At 40.6% G+C, this 22,415-nt stretch overlaps 1 protein-coding gene and 1 non-coding gene across 2 annotated transcripts; both read right to left on the bottom strand.

Moving 5' to 3' along the window:
* Window positions 1-207: 207 nt before the first annotated feature.
* Window positions 208-289, bottom strand: trnas-cga (transfer RNA serine (anticodon CGA)). The gene has a single exon. It is a non-coding gene; the product is annotated as a tRNA-Ser (tRNA).
* Window positions 290-1,731: 1,442 nt separating this feature from the next.
* On the bottom strand, window positions 1,732-21,120 carry cavin2a (caveolae associated protein 2a). Its single transcript, XM_062431154.1, has 2 exons — window positions 20,476-21,120; window positions 1,732-5,491 (listed from the first exon to the last, which is right to left on the bottom strand). The coding sequence occupies exons 1-2, from the start codon at window positions 21,016-21,018 to the stop codon at window positions 4,616-4,618; spliced, it is 1,419 nt and encodes a 472-aa protein (XP_062287138.1). The 5' UTR covers window positions 21,019-21,120; the 3' UTR covers window positions 1,732-4,615.
* Window positions 21,121-22,415: the final 1,295 nt, after the last annotated feature.

Below are 22,415 nucleotides of genomic sequence, written 5' to 3'. Positions count from 1 at the left end.
TACATGTAAGCAGTATAACCCCACAGGCCTAATCACAGCGATTCGAGAGTGCAACGCGTCTCAACAGGAAAGTTTAGTTAGTAACTTTGTCGTATGTGCATATCGCAACACATAACGTCAAATGACTTTTTGGCATATGACTGGATATAGACAGAGATTTTCTCTTAGTATTACAAGATGTGTTGTGACTAAAATGCAAAAGCGAATCGTCACGAACAGGATTCGAACCTGTGCGGGGAAACCCCATTGGATTTCGAGTCCAACGCCTTAACCTCTCGGCCACCGTGACTGCTCGCTATATCGCGCCTCCCGAAGCGATTTTAACTACAGGAGATTATTGTTTAGGTGTAAAGTTTGCGATTTGATGTTGCAGAAGCTGCCCCGAAAGAGGATATTGATGCTGACTGTGTGACCGTTTGTGTGCTATTGATAATGATGAATAGATAGGCCAGTGCAGCGGAAGAAGCAGAAGGTGTTGGCGTGATTTGAACACAAGAGGGAGACAAAACACCGTCACAACAGTTTGGCTCAGCCATGGAAATAAAAAAAAAAATGTGCTCAAACGAGATTATTAACTCTCTTGAGTAGTTTAAAAACCAGGACACGATATAATTGTCGCATTGTTTATTCTGTCATAAATAACTTACACATAACACACTTTTTTGGGTTTTTTTTTGTTTTGTTTACAATTTTGCACTTGTTTTTGACCACGTGTTTTTGCTCTTCTAGGACTAATTTACACATTCTTGAATTGGAGGACGTCTGAGTTTTGACTCCCATGTGGTTCTTGATTTAGTACATTTTCTTTAATAATTGTGTGTTCACTTTTGTATGAAATTAACCTGTTTGCACACACTTCCAGTGGTTCTAAATTATTCACCCAAATTACAAAACAAATACTTCTCATTACCCCTTGTGGAATATGTCAATCAATATCCTTTTTTTTTTTAAACAATGACCCATTATGTTGGAGGTCATGGTGCTCATAATGAAAAAAATGATGTAAATAATTCAATTGCAAACATTTTTACACCGTTGGTAGTTTTAACAGGGTATATCTTCAGTAGAAATTACTTACTTACTAATGAAAACTGTTTGCAGTGGGTTCTGATTATTTTCTAGGGGAGCTCTATGTCAGTTTCTGGAAAGATGGGTTGCTATTGACTTTTTAAAATCTGTATTTTCCAGTGCTTTGAGCCCTGTGTGAAATGAAAGCAGGTATTTCAGATCCTGGGCAAATAACACTAAAGCTCTTTTTAAGGTTAGGTTAAGTAAAATAATATTTCACAGTTTGGGTTAAGCCACCCTTTATTGCGGCTCTGACCCCAACACCTGTCTAATCTTGATTTTATATGGAATCCATGGCCTGTGCTATGTAAACAAGGGTTGAGCAGTCATACCACTCCCTCCACTGAGATTAATGCTCCACTACACTACACCTAGATTTATTAGATTACAACTCTATGACCTGCAGTCATTTACAAACTCACAATGACCTATGAAACAGAAAACTTAACTACATGTTATTTGGTGACTATGGGTCAAACATGAGAAAATGGGATAATGCTTTGAAAGCCACACAGTACATTAACTACAGTGCACATTTTTCTAACAGCTAACCCTCCAATTTAGTATTTTATCATCTGTCCTGGGATGATATTAACAATATGAAAATCAACTTTTACCTGGAGGGTTGCAAAGAAAGATCACAAACAAACGTTGAAAGTTATAACATTTTTATTGATGTATACAATACTAAGGTTTAAAAGGAAATTCCTGCATGTTCACAAGACGTTAGAAATAAGTGTCAGGAGGAATACATTTGAGTTAACACACAAGTGGCAAGAATCCTCTGCTGTGAAGGAAATGTCTTTGGTTTAAGTGGTTTACTAAATGAACAGGATATAAAGACCCTTATATGAACAAATATGATAGTAAACACAATATCACTATCCGTACAATGCTGTATTAGGTATCGGTTTCTTTTTTCTAACAGAATATGATGATGATGATGATGATGATGATTAGATGGTCTGATTTCAAAACAAATAAAAACAGACTTTTATGCACATAAACAATTCTACATATTTAATTTTTAACATTAGCACAAAGAAATATCACCAAAGTAAGACATTTGCAATAATAAGAAGCAGAAAATACCTCTGAGCCAATCACATTTTAACCTCTACAGTACACAGAATGTACATACGCCTAGTGTTCAATCCTTTTTCAGTAATGTGATTTAAACAAAGAAGAAACCTATTCGATATAAACAGGTAGTAAACTGTTTAAAAATCATTTATGTCTAAATTTATTTTTTCTCCCTACAATGTCAACTGAAGAAACGTATATGTTAAAATTTGTAACATATGAAAGACTTGAAAGGATTGATCCTGCACTGCCAGCTATTTATATATTCACCCCCTAAAGTGTCATATAGACCCCATTGTCTAAAACATTTCAGAATCTCACATTTCCGTCAAGCTGCACACATGCATATCCCCATCTAAAATTTAAAATCCTATCCAACAACTTCCCCACACCCACACCTGTCCCCCTTCCACTTACAAACTCATGCCCAGGAGCCTCAACAGGGGCAGAACACCTGTGGCTCCAGACAACCTCTTTCCTCTCTTTGCACTCTCTCAACAAGGAGGCCAAGAGCATGAAAAATGGGCTGAGCAAGAGTCATTCGTCAAACCAAGGAATGCTGTCCTCTGCCTTTATCCACTCCTGTGACCTCTCTTGTAACTTGGATCCTTGGCACCTGGTATCATTTGCTATATTATTTTTAGAAAGTCATGGCATTCGACATCTGTAACTAAGGTGGCTAACAATGTGCAACAAGAGGAAGGTCACTTCATAGAAACTCTCAGGCACGACTTTCAAAACAGGAAGCTGACTGATTCATACATTTGCACCCTCCTTCAAATTTAAGCTTTCTCTGTTTCTGTGTAGCTGCTATCACACACCGACTACGCCCCACACAGTGATAGCTGCAAGGAATTCCTAGGAAGAGAAAAAATCTTAAGACATGTTTTACTATCACCTTTATCTACAAAACCATAGGAATCCATCCCTTCAGGAGCGCAATTACTCATACCAGCTTTTGCAAGATATAGGCACTGTAGGAGTACATACGTGCATGTATCTGAGAGGAGGAGCTTGAGTGATAGTTTCATGGAAAATGTATAAGATAACTGTTTATGTCAGAAACATGTAACCAAGTAAACATTTCACCATGCAAATTATGGATGCCTGAAAGAAAACAGGAATTGTATTTAAGACCCAAGTATTATGTAATCACTCAAAACAAATTCACAGACACAACATTTACTGTATAAAGTACACACACAAAAGGCAGTTCTCATAAAGTTAATATTTTATGGTGTAGGAACTCTAAATACCAAGAGAGTAGTGTGCCTCACACAGAGAAAATAATTCCTGTACATAAACATACAAAGCTGCCCTGCAAGAAGACAAAGGGCTGTAAAAGGGACATTTAGTATATCAGTGTTAAAAGCTGTAGGTTCCTTTGAGTTGCAAACATTTTCCTCTCCATTTAAAGGACCTTCTATTCTGCAATGATGTCCTTTTGACTAGTATTCTTAATAAATGTTTTTCTTTTATATTTCTAAGAAAACCAAACAGGTGTGATCTGCAAGATGACTACTGGAAGCTTAACTATTACTAAAATTCAAATCAAAAATTACTAGAATATTTTGATATACCACATGCAACTTATATGGTATTCCAGGCAGGTCATCAATGATAAGGTCAGAGATTATGAATTGGATCTCACTAACGGAAGTAACATTTTATGACTGTAGGTGAAGAACAGGATGCATGACAGAGCCACTTGGACAACTGAAATATAGTCACCTGTTAGTTAAGATCAGGTCTCATTCAGCACAGGTCCAAAGATTTTAGTAAACAACCTCTAGTTCACTACAAAACACCCCAGGACCATTTTAGTGAAAAACCAGAAACTCCCCATTCCAACCCTTGCACAACCTGGCAACACACTACCTCAACAGGCTGTGGGCAGTACCACTGTTGCCAAAGATTTACTATTTTTCACAAAAACACAAAGAACAAAGAGGCTATTTGTCAGCGAGGAGGAGAGGTCCAGAGGCAGACAAAAACAGCAAGAGAGAGATAGTTGGCCCAGCGCCCTGGAGATGTGCTGCTATTGAAGTGGTGGGCACCAGTTGATGGAAGTGAGATGTGGTGCATTGTTGCTTTCTTTGGACAAGCTGACTGGAGGGTTTAGGGAAGCACTTGAACTGGATGCTTCAATCAGAACTCTTTCTGATATGCTCTGTGGGGTGTTGTTGATAACATAGTCACTTATGCAGTAACTTAAGGTTTTTAGACTGTGCTGGTGATAAACGAGGGTAGTGTTGCAGGAATGGTCCAAGGATGGACTACTATTGGAGGGAGAGTTTCAACAGTATCTTGTGTGTTTGAGTATGAGTATTTGTGACAAGAACACAACATTGTTTACAATGGAGGGATGTTTTTATGCCTGCTGGGTCTTCGGTAAATGTAGAAACATGAGGAGGAATACAAAGAATGGGAAACTAGAACTGGTGGTCAATAAAATCTAATCATATTAAGACACTTGCTCCACAGCAATCGTTGCTGTGGGAATCTGGGCATCAGCTGCTGTTTCAGCTGGGCTCTTCTGTTGCTCTTCTTCTTCCTCTTCTTCGTCATCCTCCTCGCCAATATCGTCATCATGCTCTGGGACTGCCAGGCCAGCAGAGTGACTACCATTTATCTCGCACTCAATGCTTGGTCGTTCTCCATTCATTGCCAGCTGTGCTTTCATGCTGTCTGGGGTGGAGGGGCTTAGCATCTCTTGAATCTCCTCCACAACGCTTTCCTGGGTATGCACCTCTGCCAACGGGATCTCTCCATCTAAGCTTCCTAGAGGAAGAATCTCCACATGGGCTTCTTCCATGGGTGAGCCCATCTCTGGCGTTGGGGTCTCCCCGTCTCGGACCTTCTTGACATTGAAGGTCATGGGAGACACCTTGAATGAGGAGCTTTTGGCAGTTGGGCTCTTGGGATGGTTAGGAGTGAGGCTCTTCTTGATTTTCTCACGCTTCTCTGGTGGCACAATCTTGGTGGTGATCTGAGTCATCTTCTTCTCAATGCTCTGGCGTGAGAAGGCCTTCTTGAGGCTATCAACCTTCTTCAGGCTAGAGCGCTTGAACTTGTCAGCCCTTCTCTCAAATGTGTGTGAAGTGCCCAAACCCATTGCAGCCTCGCCTTCCAGCATATCTTCCTCTTCTCGGTGTATTGCAAGATCATCATCCTCATCTGAGGACAGGCTAATGGTCTGGAGACCCTCAGACTCACGGAAGCCATCAACAGATCCAGCAACAGATGGAGTAGGATGAGTGGACTCTGCATCACACTGGATTGGTTGTGGTGTCTTGAGGGAGTCTTTGACAAACACATCGGAGGGGATCTCATTGTCTTCCTATTGGGAAACACAAGGACAAAAACATGAGGGTTAAGAGGATCATTTGTATTAGTTCTGAATAAGAATACTTGCTTCAACCAGGATTTAGTTTGACAAGGAATATAGAATTCCAACACAACACTGATGTATCTTACTTGCTGTAAATTGTAGTAAAAGTCTAAAAGATAATTTGGCAATCCTTAATGCTCTACAGAACAAGAATGCAATTATTTAACCGATGCATTTCAGTACACAACCTTTATGATATCTTTATTTTAACTAGTTATGGTCAGAATTAGACTTCAGGCAATAACTGTGTAAAACACACACATCTTTCTTGTCAAAAGAAAGAAATTAAGGTAGTAGGGGTAGACTGAAAATTGTATAGTCACAGAATCCCACAGAGGTCTTACTAACAAGCATGAGGAATCATCAGCATGGTCTGTCTAGGATATGTACACTGATCCTGTAGTAGTCACACCCATGGGAGCGACTAAGACTATTTATCTAGTGACACACACCTGAGTCAGTTTTTCTCTTTGCTTTTCTTTTGCTTGGTAAGCAAAAAGACTTTAGGAAACTTCCAAAAGTTCCATAAACCTCTAGATGATTCTTGACCATGATGATCAAAGTCAAGGTATTTCAGGTGTACTTCCAACCACATTTCTTATGAAACATGTTAACATTTGGCCACGTTTTTCCCATTGCAAATGATCATCTTTGTTTATGTCTTAATGTACTCTGACTTTTTCAGTTTGTCTGCCTGCTAAGGACTAAGAAACCAGTCTCTGCATGCCCCCCTGGTTTTCTCCCCGAGACATCTGAGGAATTCCACCTGTTTCCTCAGCAGGAGTCAGACACTTATCTGAATTTTCCCTCTTTTTAAAATTCTGTCTCTAAACCCACATCCATGAACACACTGATGAATATAAACAGAGTGAGATGAAGAGCAATAACGTCTAGAGTTTCAATTTGCTTAACTTTCTCCTCTTTTTCTCTGTCTCAGTTCCTCCTTTGCTCCCTTTGACTTGCTGCCTATCCATCTGTGCACAATCACACACATGCAGGCACACACATACAATGTTCCACTCGACTAACAATTTATAAGCTGGGGTTCCCACCCCCCATTGCCCCCATCCTTTTACACCCAGGGGTGAGTGAGGAGTGAAGGCTTCAGTGGTTGACATACTCCACTACACATTTGAAATGCTCATAAACAATCCCTTTCAATAGCATCAGCTTATAGTTTCACCAGTGCATACTTTGGCTTTGAGGTGACTTACTGTAGCACACTCTACAGCACATTTTTATGCTTTAAAAGTACATAGTACAAGCTATGCCTATGTATGGGCAGCTAAAATACTTTCAATTGCCCAACACAAATCAAATTGAATCCAGGAACAGTTGATTGAGCTGATTCAAGGCCTTCACACACCCTGCAGTGCTGATGTTTTTTGATAATCCATTTTCCGACTGAGCTACTATTCCAGTCCTTATCAGCAGGATATAAAAGATAGACTGTTGTAGTTTTAGTGGGTGTTTACCTCTGAATATGTGAGCTCTGTTGCTAAAATGTGTAATTTAAATTGTATATAGTTCAGTTTTTTAGTGACATGATTTGACAACTATTGTTATAAATTTGGTACGGATATCCATGGTGCCCATAGGATCATGCCCTGACTTTTAAGTGCTTCCAGTAGTTCAACATTTTAATTTATTCCAAGCTTTGACATGTGACCAATTACCTGCAAAAGTAATGACATCCCCATCAGCCCCAGCATGCTAAAAAAAGGTGATGACTGTGGTAAACACCTGCTAAACATCAGTGTGTTAACATTGTCATTGTGAGCATGTTTGCATGCTGACATTAGCATTTAGCTCTAAGTACCACTGGGATTAAGTACAGTCTCACAGAGCTACTAGCACACTCCTAATATGTGTCTTGTCTCTGTTCCAGGAATATGCTAAAAAGGCTTTTAAGGAAATATAAATTGGCTTTTCATTCTCACGATTGACAGCTGACTCAGTTTATCAAAATCAGGCATGGTGATTACTAACGGCTTAACCCACCAAAACTTTCTGGTTCAAGTGGCTAATAAATATGTCATTGAGCAAATAAGGCAAATACAGATGTGTCTTGTGACCTATGGTTGACCTCATATTAACACAAAATGACTAATGATTTGTCGTTATTAAGCAGATATTTCATACTGTAAATCTAGGTGAAAAGAATCAGATATATATATCAATTTTTTTTTTTAAACTAGACACCTTACAATGAATAGACACATTGTAAAATATCTGTCATGCTCACATTGCTTGTCACCTCTGTGCAACATGTATATAAGAGTGTTAAAGTATGACGGCATTACACAGAATGCATGGCAGCTCTCATGACATTTCAGGAGCGCTTGCAGTGACAGGACGCTATATGTTGCTAAATGACTGCGCAATGCATCTTTCCTGGGGTATCATTAACACATACTTGAGGACCGGGCCAACCAGATGGTCTGGAAGAGATTTGGCAGCTGCCAATTCTTCACTCAACACCAATACTTTGCTTTTTGCTGAAAGTGACAAGAGTATTACACCTACCGATACCTGACAACCTCAGTGTCAGCCCAGTTAAGACAATTTTTACATATTTGTGAGATTACATTATACAGTTCCTGTATCATCTGAGGATAGATATTGAAGATGATATAAAAAGGGCACAATGAGACTGTAATTATGATATTTTGTACAGTGTTTTGAGGTATATTTATTTCACAGATCACTTTACATTACTTTATGTTTTGTTCCAGCTTGATCCACTACAGCTCAGAGCACTCCACTCAGACACTGAAACAATTTCATAGTGTACAGACTGTTCTTGAGAAGTGGAACGCCACGCAAAAACCCTCCTGCTTTTCATCTTGCAGACACCTGACACCTCTTGCCTTGATCTCAAACATGCAGGCATGATTCACAGTTCTGGTGGGTGCCAAGCATGTGTGGTATCTCCCATTTAATGGTCATAAATCTGCAAGTGTGTTGTTAAAGGCACAGCATCTACCTTAAGAACAGGACTATGTTTTGTGGATGAAGAGGAAGAGAAACAATAGAGGTTTTTATAACTTCAGAATATACAGCTTAATGTAAGATTGCTTTATAAAAATCACTTATACTGTGGTGTCAGCTGTAGATAGGTCTGCTAATATGCCCCGATAAACTACAGGAATTGCTTTCCTTTGTACTGTGTTTGAACAGAATGTTGTTTTTTTGGTTTGTTTTTTTAACCACCAACAACCACTAAGGGTATGTCATCACCCTGAATAGCTAGATACACTGCAGGTATGTAACTTGACATCCAAAAAGGCCAAAGACAGCACACAGGGGAACAGTTTTACATATTTTGGTTTAAATGCAATCCCTCCATTACAGTTTGGTTTTCTGTAGTATTCTCCTATCGTGACGGATGGATGAGTATCTGAATGCTCTGTTTTGCTGATGGTCTGATAGCGGACCACACCCATAGTGACTGTGTGGATCTGAACATGTTCATGCAGAATAAAATCAGAAAGTCAGTAACTATGTGGCTGACAGCTCTTGTATTAGAACAAATTACACGATATTGAGAAATACCAGACACTTGGCTTATAGGAGGAGGATATTATTGCAGACCTAATGTGTATCTCTCTTTTCTGAGAGTACATTTCAAGTCAAGTAGGTTCAAATAGCCTCAAAAACACAGCATCAAGTGTAAGATAAGCACCCACCTAAACCTAACTAGGCATGACTAGAAAAATCAGAGGCAATATATCCCTTCCAAACCCTACGTGAAGCATTCCCTGACAATAAACACTAATCTTCCCTGACTGTTTGAAGCTGATAAGGTTAGCAAAGATTCAATCTTGACACCTTTGCTCCAGTCTGGGCCTGCCATAGACTTTGTGAATTGGCTCAAACATGTTTGATATAATCACTGTGTGCGGTGCAGTGTGTGGGAGGCAGTGACTGAAACTCAAACACCCTTAAATGAGAGCTGAGATATCCTGCTACATACTGTACAAGACCTGCTGCAATAACACAGTTTGAAGACAGTGTAACAGCGATAAAACACAATTGATGACTCACTTATCAATTCTGATCTCAAACACACACTCACAAACAATAGTAGGAATCAAGCAGTCACTGTTTGCTCTAGGAAATGAACAAAACCTCATTTAGCCACAACGTCATCCAGCTGTTATTTCCCACCATCTTTTATTTGATTTTACTGGTAAAAATGCAAGTTATGTGCAGGGTATCCCAGCGTGAAAACAGTGTGTCCCCAGTTTAACCCCCAAATATCTTGGCAAGTGATCTACAACAAACACAATTTTCCTAAATACCATTTGACCCAGGGCTGTCCTGTATGTGTGTGTGTGTCTGTGTGTGTGTGTGTGTGTGTGCGGACCTCACATACTGGCACTCTTCTCTTGGGAATTCCAGTAATTAATGTACTGTCTAAGCAAGCACTCATTAGCTACTCATAATGTGATCCAGTCCCAGTCAAAAGTTTGGACGCACTTTCATGTAGGGCATCAGCCATTGTTTTAAAAAAAAATGTTTCAGAGAGTTAGATGAAAGAAAATTTGAATAAAGTCGGAGTGAACCAAATAACAATGATAATTTAGTGTGACAGCAAGTTTATTGTACATTAAAGGGCATACACTGTTATGGAAAGCAGATCAGGACTTTGTTTAACAGTTGCATATTAGAAGCTCCATCTATACTAATAAGCAAGTCATGCAACGTGTTATTGAGACCAAGCTTATGTAAGTCAATTCTCTCTGAGTCTCCTGCCCTATTCACACAGATAGATCCGGGCGGGGCAGGACTGATTCAAAGGGTTCAGATGAGCTCCGGCTCCAGTTACCTCATGAGTGTGTGTGTGTCTGTTTATACTTTATGTCCTAATGATACCTTATACGGTTTCATTTGCATCTGTTCTCTTTTCTTTGTATATACAGTACATGTGTGTGTTTGTATACAGGTATTTGCAGTGACATACAGTATTATGACAGCTTAGGCCGGGCGATATGGTTGAAATCAGTACATTCTGCATACAGATATACGTATAATTTTAAACTACACTGATATGTATGCAAAATCACATCAAATAATCAGTGTGAGTTTATGAACAGAATAGTATCCACTCTTAACAACAAAATAAAGTGTTCTCCTACTACTAGTATAATATTCTTGTGATATTTCAAATTGGATAGCAGTATTTAGGTATAAATTATAACAGGATATGATCATATCTCACTGAAAGCTGCTACATTTGTTTAATCGCCCCTTTTCAACCGTTATACTGTATCTTCTATTCTTTCTATTGCAGATGTGCATAGGCTGTGTTTATATGTGTTTGTTAGCAATTTGAACAGGTGTGTTTTCTTGGCCCTTCAGGTTTTCCTAATCCTAACAGGCGGGGTCGGTACAGGTGTGTTGGCACAGTGAGTCAGGTGCCTCCGGGGGACTGTGCCAGTGAGAGGATACACAATCACCATGCACACACACACACACACACACACACACACACACACACACACACGTATAAACAGAAATACATGTGTACACACAACTGCTATTGTCAGGCTCCTGCAATTATCTTTTTACAAAATGAGAAAGACGGGAAGAAAAGAGACGTTACAGACAAACTGAATGCCGCTTCAGGTGCTTTTCTTAATTATCATCAATCTATTTTGTGAAGCATATTTCAAATTTGAAACACAGGGCTACAGATAAAAGTAGTTTTGAAGATTTTCCTTTCTTAATTTCCTCCCACCCTCCCTTCGTTCTCTTTTTGCCTATCCGCTTCATCTGTAATACAACCTACCTTCATTCAAGATGTCCAAACAAAACATTATCTGTTACTTCATCCCCTGAACTTTCTCACAAACAGCTTCGTCCACTCATTGAAAACTCCAACAATCACAGCACAGTGTACACCTGAAACTCACATGATTGTACAAATTTGCCTTCATCTGCATATGTTTTGATTACATCCCTTCACATTACAGCGCAGTGACTTTTTTTCAAGGACACCCCCACCCCACTTGTTATGTAACTTCGCGCCCCCCCCATCCTCCTTCACCTCCACCCCAATGTTCATGAAGAGCCATCTGTGGACAGAGGAAGGAAGGAGGAAAGGAAGGAAAGGAAATGGAATTCTGCTATTTGTCAAGGGGCTGGGTGACCAGAAAACACGATAAACTCTAAATGCACTGTACACAATGTATCAGAGCGTACACCGAAATGTACATGCACAAAAGTCTAAAGTACATACAAATACTCTAAACATACACAACAAACACCTGTTAGGATCTTAGCCCGACGCCACATCAAATAAGCTCACATTGTGACATACATTACGTTTCCAAATATCATAAATATCTTGTCAACCACATGTTAATTGTGAATAATGCTTCTTGTCTTAATACCCATAAATCAATGCATGACAGGTTCGGACATTCTTTCCCAACCTAACCCCTCCCATATCTGCCTCACCAAAAGAAAGCACAGCATGTTTACTGGCCTTGCAAGCTTGTGTAATCACACAGCACAATAACCAGTTCAGGCGCGAAGCCGTGCTGACGTGCTGGTGGAAAGAAGATCATGGCAATCAACAGAAGCCACCATTATTCCCGTTGACATCAATGATGACGACGGCGATGTTGGACGTCTGGAAGAAAACTGTTCACTCAACCTCTAATTTACAGGATAGCAGAGGCTACCGTTCTCTGTGCTCTTCAGATGATGATGATATGGTTCATATTCATATATAATCGCCTCTCCAGTTCTCATAATTAATTGGTATAAACCAGATTACATTGCAAAACCTGCAATTTCACTGCTTGTCTTGCAACATCTCTCTGCATGTACTGTGTGACGAATGAGGTAAATACAGTTTTTGTTGCTACAGTTTTGACTGTGGCCATGGTAATCTCCTCTGGCTCTTTTGTTTGATTCTCCCAAGATCCTCCTTTAGACATTGCTTCAGCACAATCCCAAACTGTGCATATCAGTACCATTGTTTGATAGTAGCAGTTGCTGAGATAGCATGAGCATTTTTTGATAAGGCCACCACAGATTGTCACAATGTTTAGCCCCAGTTTGAGCTCAAACTGTAAGAGTCTCTGCTGAGAAGAAGGGAAGTCATTGTGTTATCTCAAGACAAGTTGTATTTACTGTTTTTATTTAAGAGTACAGAAATAAGAGCTGTGAGAACCAAATGGCTATTGTTTTCTCTTTTCCTGCCATGGATGTTGTGGTCTTGGCAAGGCGATTGAAAAGATAATAAGGTTTGAAGAGTCATGAAGGAGGAACGCATGCAGATCATAAAACTATGTGGATTATAAAGTTGTTTTTTATAAATCTCAATTATTGTGGAACCAGGCACGCGCTCCCACAATTAGCCACAAATGGATGTAGACGCTCTTAATCATCTATTTGCATATCGATGTGCTGTCTGCTCACAGATGTGTCACAAACAGGAAATAAATAGTGCAGTTTCACTGACTATGTTGCATCTGTATGATTTCCAAAAGCAGCTGTCAACCTTTTCTCCATGACTGTGGCTATTTATAGAGCCCAAATTATGAATTCATCACAATGACCTGCAAAACATCATCAGCAGTGATATGTCAACCATCATTATCGAACATTACACGTAGAAATGTAACCAGTGATTAGTTTGTGGCACTCGTATTGAAACACACTTTACAAGAAAGAGAACAATAACTGGGAAATAAAATGATATCTGCTATTTAAATCAAAACAGTGATAAAACTCATTTAACAAAATTCATGAATCAATATGAATTTCATGGATGCACCTTTGATTGGCATTTTACAGATGTCTGTCTAGACTGCATAAAAATCACATAATCAGTGCAGCAGGTTAATAACGTGAACAAACAAATGTTTTATTATTTAGATTCCACCTCTCACTTTATGTTTCTATCTCCATCTCATTATATTACCTGTAACTGCCTTTGGAAGAACATGTGTCTGCCTGGTCTGAAGTATATCCTGCTTTTGTAAATAAAAGCTGTGTAAAATGGTGTATGCATTGTTTTATTATGTACACAGCATACATCTAGCCCCCTGAAGTCTAATGACAGAGAAGTAGGGAGGTGACAGAAAGAGTCAGGTGAGGATGGTTGGTTTAATTTTTAATCACAACCTTATTACTTACCTCCTGTATGGTGAAAAACATATTAAATATGTGCTTTGGGATATGCTGGGAGGCTAAACGTCTGTCACGTTCAGTTACCTTTTTATTCACAGCTTTGTTGCATTGTGCTTGTTACTGTAACCCTGCAATTCAGAACGTTTTTGTCTTATATCAACATGGAGTCCTCAGCAAATAAAAATTACATACTTGAGCAATTTAACGAGGTTGTCCAATGATTCGTTATTAATCTGTTGTGGAGGCTCTGTCTCTTTGATTTCATCATGTTTTGATGTGGTTACAGCCATTAATATGACAATTTTACACCACTGACTCATCTTATCCTTAGGGACTGAAACAGTGGTACAGACTTGTCAAACCTGAATGTGACAACAGGCGGGAGAGCAAGGACTTAAGATAGACTAATCCACATGTATGTTTCTTTTCAACGGACCAGAGTCAAACTTAATCTCTTATCCAAACTAACTATTTTTGTCACATAATGGTAATTAGTTAACAAACAGTTTTCCTTCAGTCTATTTTTTTTCTGTCTATATTTATCTGTTATTCTCCCTTCTCCCATCTTTACTTTCTGTTTTCTGAAAACCCAGAGAATCATCGGAGGAATGAACCCCAAAGGGAAAATAAGAATGATAACAAAGTCAGGAAACAACCTCATCGTTCATTTAGAAAGCACGCCTGACAGACTGCATGGCAAAGTTAGACTATCAACAGTCACACCAGTTTTACTCCATTAGAGTCTTTACATCCAAAATCATCTCAATGAAACGCTTAAAAACTCACTCACAACTCGTAATTTGTGAAAAACAAATTGTATGAAAGTTTTGTAATGGTGCTCACTGCATGTGGAACTGCAATCTTTCTGACTATGATTTAAATTACAATATTCTCTATAAACTTCAGGTTTGGATGTGGTCTACTAAGCTTTGTACTAAACATAATAGGGGTGGCTATGGCTCAGGAGGTAAAGCAGGTCATCCACTAATTGGAAGATCAGCGGTTTGATTCCCACTTCCTCCAGTTTTCATGTCAAAGTTTCTTTGGACAAAAAATACTGAGCTCCAAATTGCTCCTGAAGGCTGTGGGCGTGTGTGTGAATGGTTAGCTCTTCCTGATGAGCAGGCACCTTGCATGTCAGCCCGCCATCAGTGTATGAATGTGTGTTTGAATGGGTGAATGTGGCCTGTCGTGTAAAAAGCGCTTTGAGCGGCCGGAAGACTAGAAAGGCGCTATACAAATGCAGTCCATTTACAATAATAGGCCTTTTTACCACAGACGTTTTCACTTGTTGTGGCAGGAAAAGCACAGATGTAATTAATTCTGTTAACGACGCCTCAGCTCTATTATGTGTCCCAATGAGCCAGTCCTGTGAGGAAGTCCTTACTATCGAACCTTTGAACAGGCTAAATAGAGTTGTAATTGATGTAATTACATGGCTACACCTGTGTTTTGAATCTCTACTGTAACATCTCAAAATGTCTGTCAATAAAAATGTCTATTACAAACTAATTTCATCCCAGTTTAACTGGGAATTCTTACTGCTGTTCACCATCCACTAGCTGTCAGTCAATCCACAGCTAACAAGCTAGCAAATGCTAAAGAGTTTATCTACTGAAAAAGACTGTCAACTCTCTATCCTTTCATCATTAAAATGATATACAGAGTGGTGTTTCTTTCTCAAAAAAAACATTTTTGCCTGCTAACTAGCAAATATCAGCCGAGAGTTTGATTTTGTAGTTTAGCCAACTCACAGAATTCACGTTAATTAGCAAACAGCTAACTAAATTGGCTTTCTGCAGTCACATTTTAGCATTGGCATTTAGCAATTCAACACATTGTTAATTAGGTATGTTCAGTTACATCCCAATTAAATGCATCTTATGTCACTTGAACATCATTCACTAGACTGAAGATATGATAAATATGTGTGCTTGAGACTTACCGGGTCAAATAGTAGTGCACATTAGTGTACATATGAGAAATAAGTGGGTTTCCATCCATACTTTTTATGCACTTTTTCAATATGCACATGAAAAAAAATTGAGTTAAAAAATTGGGAAAGTCGAAATTGACTTTGATGAGGTTGAAAAGTTGATAATTTGAGAAAAGCAACAAGTGTCAATATGCAATGGAAACAGATTTAACAAATAAATTATGTACAGGAAGCATGTGCCTTCCTTTAGTGACTGTCTCTAAAGCTTCTGCCCTGCAGGGCAGCATTCAATACATGTATAGAATTCTTCATTTCCACTGTCCATTATGCTCTCCATCACCTGTGTTTATATCACGTTTTCCATCACTCCAGCTTTGACTGTCGCTCTACCAGGATCAGAATCAGCGCAACTGTTTACTTTGATGTGCTTGATGATTAATATTTGCAAAACACCAGTGGATGGAAATGCACATGAATTAAACACCATTCTCCTGAAACTTTGGATTAAATATGCTCTGCATTTGTTTGGTAATTTAATATGCAGTAGCTGTTTAGTTACAGAAGCTATCCTGTTACTTTAAGTCTGTGTCCGAAACCACTCCCTCATAAACTCATTCTCTACTCGCTCTATAGCCTATTCAATGGTTTATTCAATAGAAATTGTTCACATTAGACATTCTGACTTGTCACAGCAGGACATTCATGTGTGTAAATAATTAAATTAATGATGGCTGAATTCTGTTTGGCAGCTGGGGTTTCAGGGTCCCTGTACTGTGCATGCTGACCCACTGCCAGGGGTTACTGGGACACTTAAAACAGATAGATGTTATTAGCAACACCTATGGGGCATTAAATAATGGCTAGTCAAATAAAATAGTATGTATGGACAGTAAATATAGTGCACTACATAGTAAATAGGGAGTCATTTCGCACATAGCCTATGTTACTACCCCTTTAATTAAGTTAAAGCTTGTTAACATACTGTATTGGCCCAGTCTGTCTGAATGTGTTGCTTTGGGCTATGAGCTTGTGTAATATATCACCTGCTAGAGGGGCTCACTTGAGAAATCTCAGGTGTAGCCTACAGCCAGCGGCCTGCTCCAACCTGTGGAAATAGATACGATTTTATAATGGAAGATTTTACTCTGAACACACTCAATGTGCACTTCAGTTACACTCAAATATCTAATTACGCCTGAACATATCCTGCTCAAGATGATACCTGAATAGGTGTAAATAGCTTTCTCTCGCTCTCTCTCGCTCTCTCTTGTTGTGGCTTTCAAAGGTTTGATTTGAAGGGTTTCACATCAACATTTCACTTTCAGCTTTACTTAACTCAAAGTAACTCTTTAAGGTAAGAGATCAGGGTGAGGCTGGGATCCGAATTACCAGTTTGTCCTCCATCTTACAGTGTTCGGAGCATGGAAAAAAACGACTTTACTTCCTTCTGCTGAAAGCTAAGATTAAGCCACAACCTTTGGCCAAGTGTCAGTACACAAAAGCCCTGTGATTGCTGGTCACAAAGTAAACAAAATGACAATGACTGAAGTTGAGCCAATCACTCAAAACCTGTGTAAGCATCTTTTCTCTGTCCTGAGTGACGTGTCAAAATGTGTTGAGAGACTAAAAATAATTGAATAATCTTATGAGAAAAAAACTAGATATTTTTTTTCACGTTTCTCATTCCTCATTCCTACACCACACCTACCAACCAACAAAAAGCATTGCTGCTGTCACTGTGTTTAGTTTGGCAGTGAAGTATGTTTCTCTTTGCTTGCAATGCGATATGAACCTTCTTTGATAGTGTGTGAGAGCTCTGACTGTTGTCACTCCCTGCTACTCTACGATTAGGGATCCCGGATACACAGACAAGCACCAAACCCTTCTCTTCCCATCCCACAGAGAGAGCCACACAACTCCTCTCTCTGTGCTCACTATCTCACAAAAACTCTCTGACGGCGGCCCACATGTGCAAAGCGAGCGAACAAATGAAATTCTCACAGCACTCAAATTCAATTTGCCGTTGTGGTTGACTTGTTTGTTGTGATGAAAGTCCACTGTGAAATAAACAGAGACGGAGAGATACAGATCTACTCAGAAATAAATGACTTCTGTCGCAGGAAATTAAATTCCTAATACACCGTGCTAGAAGCATGCCAAAGTGATGCAAATATGAGATTGTGGGCCTCTAGGGTGACTGTTGATATTTAAACACTCAGGTAATGAGTCTTTGAAATTAATCTGTGCAACAAATAATAGAAAATATCTGCAATCCAACACAAAACCTTTTACCTTTCCAAACAGTAATTACCAAAACAGTTTCTAGACTGTACACAGTGGAAGTTCAGATGGCTGGGAATCGTGTATGCTTTGCATGTGACTTTCAATATGTGTGTGTTGCAGAAAAAGCCTAAAGAGGGGAGGGCCATGTGGAGACAGGAAAAGCACTGGTGCACAAAAACAAACAAACAAGGCCCAAGCAGGGGTAATTAAGTCCTCATTAGTCCTTGTTATGCACAGGAACGCAGCGGAGCAGCAGATAGCCCTGTCATTTTAGACCAACTGTGGCCAAAGGGTGCAGCTGGTAGACCCCTGCTCCATACAACAGTGGGCGTTTACCCAGAGGCCCTCTGTGTTTCCACCTCAGCTGGCACGTACAGGGTGATGAGTGTTCTGGATCAATTTTGTTGAGTGGGGCCCCTCAGCCAAATGCTACAGTGCTGGTATAGGGAGTTTTGCCCTTTGGCGTGCAGCAAAAATATGCGTTATCAAAGAGTAGCGTGAGGTGTGCAGCATGTGCTTTCGTGCAGTCTCAGGGAACCAGGACAGGTGGCTTAGCCAAAAGATGAAAAAAGTGGTCTCATACAAGTTGGAGTTTGTATAAAAAGATGAAGGAACAGAGGGAGAGAGAGAGAGCGATTTGAGAAAGAAAAAGATAGTTGGACATTTAAACAGAAAAGAAGAAACCCCCACCCCCCACCCCCAGGCTTCCCAAGTTTCATTTACCAGCTCTGTAACTGCATACCCCTGACCCAACTTAGCTTAACCTTCAATAGGAAACTTGCACGCATACACATGCACACGCCCTTGGGGTCATACCTGGCCTTGCTACGCCCATCTACAAATGCTTCGCTCTTAGTTTGACTCGAAATTGAAGAGGGAAAAAGATCAAATCAGCACAAGACAGACTAGCACTTAAAACTGTACACTCATGGTAGAGATGTAGTCATTAAAGAGGCAGTACTCCCATGTGAGTAATATATCAAGTGCTAAATACACGTGAAATTTATTCACATGCTCTGTAGGAGGGGAAAAAAATATGTGTAGATATTTGCAGCCAGAAAGAAAAACACAGTAAAAAAGAAGAAAAATCCTCAGGACACGTGGAATTTGACAAAGCACTGAAAGCAAGCAGCACCATCCAACCTTGCTATCTCTAAAAAAGCAGCAGGTCACTCCCTTCCAGCACATAAAACTTGACCAGGGATACAGTCAAATCGATCCGTGGTCACGGCTTCGCCCACACACACACACACAAACACACACACACACACACACACACACACACACACACACACACACACACACACACACACACACACACACACAAACACACAAACACACACGCGCATACACTTCCAAGGTAAGGTCTTGGCACCTGTTGCATTTGAACAACAGAGCCTCAGTACCTGGGAAACCAGATAACAACGGCTGTTAAGAGCTCTCAGTGGCTCTGGCTGTGTCAACACGGCCCCCCCTTTACCTGCTTTTCACTGCCTGGGCACACACTTGTACACACATGATCAGACGCACCCCAACCCACACACACACACACACATAATGCAGGAAAAACTGGGCACTTATTCATGCACACAGCATACTTGGAGATCATACCTAGATCATGTTTCTTTGCTTAAGTGGAAATAAGTCTGTCAAAAATGGAACAGCTTTCATCTTGCATGGCAAATACTTGACAAAATAAACTCAGATGAGTGAGAGATAAGGTTACGTAAGGTTATTCCTCATACTTTCCATTTGCAATTTCCTGGGGGGAATTGGAAAAGTTTATCATTATTTCAGTGCCAGTCTAGAGTTTTAGCGGCACAGGTGTGATATGCCAGTTGAAATGGTAAATCCTTTTAAAAGCCATCTGTCTGTCTGAATTATGACTGTGGGGTGTAAACAGATCTAGTCAGTCAGCCTCAGAGCTCTCCACTATTATCCTCTACTGCTCCATTCCCAGACACACCCTTCTTCACACACACACACACACACACACACACACACACACACACACACACACACACACACACACACACACACACACACACACACACATATCAATGCACAGAGGACAGGAGAGGGATGAGATTGATACACATACAACATGAATTAATTCACCCTCAGGTAAAGTAACTACCTTATATTCAACATTTTTACACAATTCAAATAGTGGAGGTGTGTTTTAAACTGCTGTCCACATCATTTATGATTTGGGCTCTACAGGTTGTTGAACTCTAGTCCAACAAGTTTGTTTAGATGTTCAAAATGTTATAAAATGCTGTTCACCTGCATCACGTCACGTGTCAGTGTCAACCAGACTCACCAGAAATGTGCACACATGACTCAAACACACCCACCACAATAGTCAAATGTGAATGCAAATATGACTTCCTGGCTGGCACACGTACACATCTGGAGCATGTCCTTATCATGAGTATGTTAATAAATGATGTGCGTAAAACCTCAGTATTCCCACATTATTAAAATACATTTACTGTGGTTATAATATGAAAGCATCCTTTAAATATTTAAGTTTCCTCCTCTGTTCTACACCATGTTCCCTCACCTGGAAGATGAGCACTTTAAAGTGGTTCCTCTTCAGCAGGTGGTTGTGGTTTGCCTCCAGCCTCTTCACCTGGACCGCCTGTTTGTCCATGCGCTCCTTCACGTCCTTCAGCTGCCCGCTCACTTTCCGGGAGCGCTCCAGAAGCTTGCTGACGCAGTTGGAGGTGCCGACGTGGGTCTTGGACAGACGGGTCACGTCCCCTTGCACGACCCGCACGGCGCCCTCAAGGTCGGCCTGCCGCTGCTCCATCCGCTGCTGGTTTTCCTGCACCGCCCCCAGCATGTTGACCAGCTTGTCCAGGAGTGCCACCACGGTGATGGCGCTCACCTGGCTGGTCGGGCTGCCCGGCGCAGCTGCAGTCGGGCTGGTCGGACTTTTAAAGCCCAGCCGGGAGAGGGTGCTGGTCGGGGTGGGGGAGGACGGGGCAGACGATGGGCTGAAGCTCGGGATGAGGATCTCCTTGGCTTCGGGCGGCTGCTGCGGGATGGTATTGGAGCTGCCTGGGACGCTGCTGGGCTCGGCGTGGGACGCGTCATCCTCCATGGTTCACAGGTGGTCAAATGTCCCGCTTTTGGAGGAGTAAATCACTTAACTCACAAAAAGTCTGGCAGTGATTACACTGGCTCTCTGATGCTGCTGCCAGCTGGTCCTGCAGAAAACTAAACTTTGGGTGTTTTACTTCTTGAAGTTGACTCTGCATCCACGCCCCTTTCTGCCTCTCTCCACACACTCACACACACTGTGAACTTTCAAAACACCTCCCCTGCAAGCCAAAGGGAGGGGCTTGGTCGCTATAGAAATAGGCCTAGCCCTGCTGACAGAATAGAGGTAGGGTTTCTGTCTGTCTCTCTCTCTCTCTCTCTCTGTGTGTGTGTGTGTGTGTGTGTGTGTGTGTGTGTGTGTGTGTGTGTGTGTGTGTGTGTGTGTGTGTGCGTGTCTGACCCTCTTTGTGATTGCCAACCATTCCACTGTGTGCATGCCTGGCTGCATTTGCAAAATATGTGTGAAGGCTACTTTTGTTTACTGCACTCGCTGCTGTGTTATTGCATTGTGCCAACTTGTACTGGATTGCATTGTAATCGAGTAATCTAATGTGTGTGTGTGTGTGTGTGTGTGTGTGTGTGTGTGTGTGTGTGTGTGTGTGTGTAGGTGTGTGTGTGTGTGTATTCTTGTCTGAGTCACATTACAGCAAAGATAAACCCATGATTTGAATCAATTAGACCAATGTTTTTTTTGTTTTTTCAGGAACCCTTTTTTCCAGACACACAGTCAGATATAAATCAAGGATGTTGTTTTCTTCATGCCAAAGTCTGGTGTATGCCTCTTTTTCACTGTGCCTACAGATATGTTAGTGTACTGCTGGGTGTGCGTGACATATGCACGACCCCTTTCCTCTCCCCCTCTTGTTTTCGAGCACCGTGTCATGGCATGGGGCACACTCGCATGGAAATGTGGAAATCCCTGTTTCAACAATGAGCTCATCTGTGCCCTGGCATGGTGCCTAGGCCCCTCTCTCAATGTTTCTCTCTGTCACTATCACTGTAAATCTGCTATTCACAGTAACCCAATCACGTAATGTGATAAGCATTACATGGTATTCAACAGCAATGTGTCAGTGTGTGGCATCTATAACCTTTAAACAAGAGTGCCGGGATGTTTGCACACTTTCATGAAGGGAGAGAAATATGCGACTTTATCTGTGTGATCGATTCCCTTCCAAAAAATCCCCTCAAAAGATTTTTATCACTGCAGACAATGGAAATTTAAGGTTAACATTTAAGGTCACACCTTGGTTTATTGTATTCTGCGTGATATGGTAGGGCTTGGTTAGCCACCATCTGCTCTAAGATCAATATAAAGTATTCATACCCCTAACATGAGATTAGGCTTTGTGTAATTGAACTCTATTGGTATGCACACTCACAAAAGACACACCTTAT

The sequence above is a fragment of the Scomber scombrus genome, chromosome 13 (assembly GCF_963691925.1).
Source record: "Scomber scombrus chromosome 13, fScoSco1.1, whole genome shotgun sequence".
Classification (NCBI taxonomy): Eukaryota; Metazoa; Chordata; class Actinopteri; order Scombriformes; family Scombridae; genus Scomber; species Scomber scombrus.
Note: the sequence above shows the minus strand (reverse complement) of the source record. Positions and strands in the feature narration are given on the sequence as shown.

Coding starts and splice junctions, on each gene's coding strand:
- cavin2a (XM_062431154.1), bottom strand. CDS start 21,018: ATGGAGGATGACGCGTCCCACGCCGAGCCCAGCAGCGTCCCAGGCAGC. Junction 5,492..20,475: donor TTAAAGTGCTCATCTTCCAG/GTGAGGGAACAT, acceptor GTTTCCCAATAG/GAAGACAATGAGATCCCCTC.